At 40.3% G+C, this 7,457-nt stretch overlaps 1 protein-coding gene across 1 annotated transcript in view; it reads left to right on the forward strand.

Annotated features, from left to right (window-relative positions):
• Positions 1-1,552: 1,552 nt before the first annotated feature.
• nol4la (nucleolar protein 4-like a) overlaps positions 1,553-7,457 on the forward strand; it is a gene marked incomplete at both ends in the record, with an annotated part of 40,086 nt that continues 34,181 nt past the window's right edge. The window contains one exon of the mRNA XM_080853667.1: positions 1,553-1,891. Within this exon, the coding sequence (XP_080709793.1) occupies positions 1,553-1,891 (339 nt within the window). The remainder of the gene's footprint in view (positions 1,892-7,457) is intronic.

Genomic DNA, 7,457 nt, shown 5'->3' on the forward strand with positions numbered 1-7,457 from the left:
AGCAATTTTGAAACAATACATTTACTGTAGATACTTTCCCATTACTAACCATTTCATTTGTAGGCTATTCTTTTACTTGTAACTATGAGGGAAATATTGTACCGTGTAGGCTACTGTAATGCATGATTTGTCTTGCTAATAAGAAAGGGGTTGCTGAAAAATTCCTGGTTATATGAAACGTTATATGACCCCGCAACATTTTTAAAAATAAACCACTTTAACGCTAGCATAAAAGATTCCTTTAAATTTTACGACTGTATTGTTTTGGATGTATTGAAGAAGGTATTTATTTTTTATGGTTTAGTTATTGTAACCCAAACTGTTCGCGTCGGACATTTTCTCTTTACCCTCAACACCTGGGGAGACCTGGGGCGACATAGCAATCTCCACCGCTCTCTCCTCCCTCTGGAGCTCTCTCCCCAAACACATCCGAGACTGCACTGAGCTCTCCCTGTTCAAATCTTTACTTAAAACTTAGGCTACGGCTTTCAACGTGTGATTAATGTCGCGTGTTATACGTGTTATTGTATAGTCATTCATTATAATTTGTATTTATATAATGTAAAGCGTCTTTGAATTTCCTGGAAAGCTTTTTATAAATAAAATGTAGGCCTATCATTATTAACTGACATTACTAACCGTGTTGCTGACTTGCTTGTTGTGAATTCTTGCCCATCGCGCACACTTCCTGATTATAAACTACCGCTAGCAAAATACGATTTGTTTATTCGACCAAATGGTAACCGCGCCTGAAATCCAAATTGGACCGTAAAGGTCTCGTCTGGGAACAAAGAAAAGGCTAATAAAGTGAGATTATGTCGAATCGTGAGGGTTGATGTGTAAAAGCGGAATGGGCCAGTGCACGCGCCGGTCCGATTCAAACAGGTGGAAAGAAAGAGGACGATCCCCGCTCGCGCGTGACTGCAAGTGCTTTTTATCCATGCTGTATCATTTACTCCACATGTTATAAACGTTATTGGTTCCACATAAACTCTGAAATTTCTATTTCGGAATTATCTATCATAAGTCTATCATCCATATCGGGCTCGGTGGCATCCCGTTGAGAATTGTGTAATGGGCCATTGGTAAGAAAAAGCGTATAGACTGTTAACACATGACTTTAACGTCATTCTCCCCAAAAAAAACTATTTATAAGCTGTGTTGTTTGACATCCCACGTAACCTTGTGGGTTTTATTCAGACATTAGACCTCAGTCAAGAGACCGTTTACGCACAGGTGGGAGATACCCGTTTCGTAGGACGGCCCCTCTTTCAGTTCCTTAGCGGATGATGTGAGCGAGTGACATTTGCCGTTGCGGTTTGGGACAGCAGGCGAATCTGCAAACAGGTGTGCGGCTGCCCGAATCCAGCTCAGACGCCTTTTTCCTCTCGTTCGTGTGGAAAGCCTACCTAGGTCTCGAAACAATCATCTTCTTAGCGGGACGGGGAGAGGAGGGGGAGTTTGTTCCCATTTCAGTTGCTGGCATTCAAATAGCCTATTTTCTTTCCATCAGGCTTTACAACAAAGGGACAAGGTCCATAGAGAAAACGCTATGACAACTAAAAAGACATGCACGGATTTAACGAAAAGGAGCCGAAGCCCCGTCGTTTTAGAGGCGGAGATGTTCAGGGAATTTCAGGACTGGTGTCTCCGGACTTACGGGGACTCGGGTAAAACAAAGACGGTCACCCGCCGAAAATACAACAAAATTATGCAGACTCTTTTGCAGAACGACGACTCAGATGGCGTTTACGTTGATAATAGCCACATCAATGCCAAATTCAAATTCTGGGTGAAGTCAAAGGGGTTTCAGGTCGGAAACAACATTCTGGGCGAGCACAAGAAAGGAGCATCGGGGAAGCCCGTCCTGTACGTTCCTGTCAAATCAACGGTAACGTGTCTTTTCCTTCAACGTTATCCGGACGCGGTGTGAAGTGTTTTAGCTTTCTTGATGTCTGAGTGTTGGTGTAAGTGTATTTATGTGTTACTCATTTGTTCACCTCAAGCACATTCATAGACTATTTATGTGTCCGCGTAACGCAGTATAATAATGGACGTAGAGCGCATGCTATTACAACTCCTCCGTCATGTACTTCCTCTTCACTTCAAACACTACCGGACTCTGTCCGACTCTCGCATCACTCATTTTCAACCGAGCAGAACAGTCCTACTCCGAGACCTAGCTGCCATAGCAACGCTGCTGCCTCACAGGAGCATTGCCTGTGTAGTGATGGTGTCCTGGTCAAGACATACGCTACCGTACAGTCTAACGAATAAGCATGGCGTTGTCCTGCCAACTGTAGGACACGATTTATAAGGTTTAGATTAGGTCCTTATACTTAGGAATGTGGGCACGGTCGAATCTGTCTTTTCACATACATAAAAACGACACCGAAAGACTGTATCCAACATGTTGGACGTTACAGGACCGGGCGGGATTACGCGCTACTATGGTGTATGTTACCCAAATTGTTGGGGATGCCAGGGTGCCTTGCTGGCGCACAGAAGGAAGGGGGCGATTAGAATGGGCAGCAATGACAATATTCATTGATTAACTAGAACCATATTTAAAAGGCTGGCCTAATAATTAAATTAGCCTCTTCAATAGTGTGGTGGGACAGAGAATATCCCCGCAGAATCTCCTGAAACGACTCGCGCACCGCCCTCCTTCCAGTCAGGCGCTGATGCAGTCTTATTTTTGATATTTTATTGTTCATCGTTTGTATTTCAGACTAATTGCGAAATGTATGTTAAGATGTGGACCAACGTCAGCTACATTTTAACATTAAATGGTTGAAAGTGAACTCGCGCGCGTGCTGATATTACGTATTGCCACCACTTGCATTGTCCTGCGCGGGATGAAGGCAGAACGGACGGACTGTTGGCACTCGTTGCTCTGGTAACCCAGCCGTTCCCATACTATAGCCTTAAGTCTCCATTTTATATGAGACCAATATTTTTCCACATCATGCAACGTTTTATATTATTCACACGGCCCAACTTAAATGCTTAAAGAATTATGAATTATTCCCATAATTCAGGTTACTTTTTTTCTGCATGATGCCTGCGGACCCCATGATTTGTTATTACTTATGCACAAAGATCATTCATTGATATCAAGGCATATTGGCTAAGATTATGTTGAATGGCACATCTTGGGCATGACCCATAGGAACAGGTTACTATGACTGAACTTGGATAGCGGTTGATCGTTAAATAAGGACTGGCTGAGAAAAAAGTAGTTTATTAAAAATGAATGAAGCCCACCTTGTATTGGATATATAGCAATGTTGACTGATTAACAGTTGCAAATCTTTTTGAGTTCCTCTTTCCACCACTGTTTCAACGTGTCACTGTGGTTGAGGGGTGCCAGAAAATGAGCCACCATTTTAAATAATCTCCTCAGGGAGTCAGGCCAACAGCCTACTGCCACCCAGGCAGTTGGTATCCACTTTGAGGGGACAGGAGCCATTCAGCTTATAAAGAAACAAACTTGAATGATGAATTCAACAAAACATATTACCTGTGCATGCACAGCATACATGGCTACCATGTAAAGAGATAAAAGCTGAAACAAGCAGGAAATACCTTACTAAAAACATGCCTTAATAAAATGGAATGCCAAGGCATAACTTTGAACATTGGAAAACCAGTGTACACATTTGGTGTTTTACAATGGGCTTATAGCTACACAGCTGAATCATAACTTGTACTAAAATGATGTGTAAATCAGAACAAAGAATCACAACAGTAAATTGTAATAATTAATTGTGCGTGAATTATACGTGTATTGCTGAAAACCATCCCAGCTTCAATGATCCCTTTGTCTTATTGTCATGTCTTGACATGTGGTAAACATTTGTATTTGTTGATATTCTTCAGCTATGTTGGCTTTTATGGTTAAACATTTCTGTACAGTTACTTGTTGCATGTCTTCCCCGCAAAAAAAAAAACACAAACAAAATCACACATTGACATCCTTTGGCCTAAGTAGGCCTGTTTTCCCTTCCAAGAAAGATTACGAGCCTGTCCTGTGTAATCATTAAAGCAACACGGGTTGATGTGGAGACTGCCAGATTTCCCCACAGATATCTGCTTAACCCTACTTCAAATTCTAAGTAATATAAAGGCATATGAGTATAATAACAACACAAACAGTATATATATATATGGGCCATTCTACCGAATTGGTGCAAAGTCAGGTCGGAAATTTTTTGATTTTTTTTATGTTTTATTCCCAAAACTTTGTCCGTATGTATATTGGACCATATCTAAAGTACACTTATCTAGTAAAAGAACAGTCAATTTTTATATTGTATTTTCAGAATGTGTTGGAATGTTTTTCCTCTTCCAAAAATTGTCACTACCGAAACATCACATTTGCTATAGTAAAAAAGTATTATTATTGACCTGTTCAGATTGTGTTTCCTTCCCTTCTCTGAAGAGTATTTTTACAAATATTTCTTGAAGGTTTTTACAATGAAATCCATAAAAATATTTTTTTTACCAAACTTTCAAGTTCAATTTATACAATTCAACAAAATCTAAGTGCAATATTTCTTTGTACAATGCAAAATACTGATCATATTGATTCCAGAGTTGTTCATTGATGAAATTGAACATACATTAATCCAATCAGTATCATAACAATTTAGTTGATTACTCAATATACTTAATTTTTTACAAAACATCCTGTGTTTCGGTAGTGCTGCACTGTTTCGGTAGTGACATCCAGTGTTTCGGTAGTGACTGCACTGTTGGATGGATGTTCATTTCTCTCCCAAAATCTTCCAAAAGGTGCTCTGGGCCGCCCTTTAGTCCACACAACACATTTATTTAAAAATGATGGGATTGAACTACTTACCATTTCATTTTGTCACTACTGAAATCATCAGGTCACTACCATATGTTTCGGTAGTGACTGTTTCGGTAGTGACAATTCTAGCTAACTTTAAGCATAAATAAAGAATTCTAACAAGCACACGGCATGCAAATACATCTTTGAAGAGGTGAACACACATACAAACATAAGATTTTCCATGAAACCCCAAAAGGTTTACTTAATTGAAGAAAACATGCGTTTCGGTAGTGACAATTCTTAAGGTTACACGTCGATTTTCAGACTTTGGAACACATTTATACAAAAACTATGGGATTTAGCTACTTACCATTCAACCATGAGGGTCAGAGATGCAGTGTCACTGCATGGCCAAAAATGCAGAGTCGTGGCTAAAACACAGGCTCAGCCAATGGACTAAAACTCTTGTGTTTCGGTAGTGACATGAAAACTAGGGACATGATTTTTTGAGTATAGAAAATTGATTTAAAAATTAAACCCACAATAAATCTAAATATTCCAAGTTCTGTTTCAACCCAATCATAAAGATCTTTGAAATGAAATCATTGAAAAAAATCTAAAAAAATTGAAAAGTGTTATTTAAAGGCATTGAAATTTAGATGTCAGGGTTGGGGACAGCTACTTCCCAATAGAAAGTACCCTATAAATGATGATTTTGTATATATTTAGCTTATCACTATCTCATGTAATGCATTGGGTTTATATAGACCATAACATTTTCTAATTAAATATCTATGCCTAAATACCTAATTGTTTTGTAAATAGTTTTTATTGTCGAGGGACTGCATATTACACGAATTCGGTAGAATGGCCCATATACGAATCATAACACTTTAGTTCTGACTGGAATCTCTCTTACTTATGGTGTATTCCATATGAACTGGTAAGTCAGACATTTCAATTGGAATGCCCCCTGAAGTTGGATTTGGAAGAACCTTACCAACCCTGGCTTCAAAAAGCAAGATGAATGCTCCGCGCATCAACAATGTCAAAGTTGTAGTGAAGTACTGTTTATTAGCACTACTGTTTTCTGGAGGCGTCATTCCTAGCTACAAATTCTGACTCCCCAAGATAAATGGAACGCTGCATTATAGTTACAATCGTTGTATCCCCTCTAGTCCTTCTTCCTTTTAATGTTTACCCCCACACCTCTGTGGAGTCTAATTGTTTCTCCTCCCTTCTTGGCTCTTTTCTGTCTCCATATGTTTCATCTGTCATCCTTTCACATGGTTGCCATCCCTCTTTCTCTACCTCATCCTGGCATCTCTTCCCTCTCTCTCTCTCTCTCTCTCCATGGTGCTGACTGTTGATCTTGTTGAGGGCAAACGCTGTGATAATTGTTACACACGCTGTTGTCAGCCACCGTCATTATTAAAGAACCATTGAGACCTCCTTAAAAGCCCCAATTTGTTTTTCAGCTCATCAATCTTTCTTCTTCTCTTTTTTTCTCCCCATCTGCTGGTCGCTAGGGATTACTGTCTGTTGCAGCCTCATGCTAGGGTTTGATGTGTACGGCTGCATTCTGGAATGCATTCTAGAATGAATCGGCTAATGAGAGTCTTTTAAAAGGGCTTTCATTGTCGGATGCAGCTGTCATGAATGACAGTTTACCGAGGGTGCTTCATGTCATGCCACAAAGTCCACAAGTTCACAGAGTTGTTGTGACACACAATTGTTTCTGGTTGTCTGATAACACTTTTCAGTTACAGTTTGTTTCGTGTTTGAGAGACAATTGTAATGCATTAAGTCCCCCGCCCTCACTAGTCTTAAATGATGGAAAAGATTGCTGTTCATGATCTTGTTCATTAATTCGAATGTTTGATGTCCGATAATGGCCCACACTTGAGTGACAGTGAGAAACGTCAGCCACGAGAGTCAGAGAGTAACTTGTTGCATTACGGAGTCACTCAGACTGCCACACATGCATTCACAGACATCCACTCTTTCCCTTTCTCCTCTGTCTCAACAAACACACACACATGTGCAAACAGGCATGCAAACAGACGTTCCCTCTCTCTCTCTCACACTCACACTCACACACACACACACACACACACACACACACACACACACACACACACACACACACACACACACACACACACACACACACACACATCTATCTGACTAATGATGAAGAACAGCAGGACACATCCCCTAACTGGCTCCTGTGCCAGACAAACTACAAAACAAACAAAAAGACCAAAGCAGCAGAATAGAATAATTAGGAAACTAGAGGCACAGGATTAATAGGATGCACTGTTTGAGTTTCTGAATGTGTGATTGCAAAAGGAAGAACTTGTGTGAGCTTGATGTGTAATACTAGACTGTAAGTTTACAGTTAACATTTGTCTAACAGTATGTGTGGGAGAGACAGCATGTGTCAGTGGGGGGTGTATAGGTGTCAGTATAGGCCTATCAGCTCATCATTCTTTGACTACATGGGTTTTTCAAGTGTTAAAGACTAGCGTTTTCTTGTGTGTAGCTGTCGTATTGTGTATAGTTAGTGTGTTTCTGTGTGTTTGAGTGTGTGCGTGCGCCTGTAACCTCTTGCACTGCTGTTTTCGCCTTGGGTGTCTGATAGTGAATCCGTTTTTTG

The sequence above is a fragment of the Sprattus sprattus genome, assembly GCF_963457725.1.
Source record: "Sprattus sprattus genome assembly, chromosome: 16".
Lineage (NCBI taxonomy): Eukaryota > Metazoa > Chordata > Actinopteri > Clupeiformes > Clupeidae > Sprattus > Sprattus sprattus.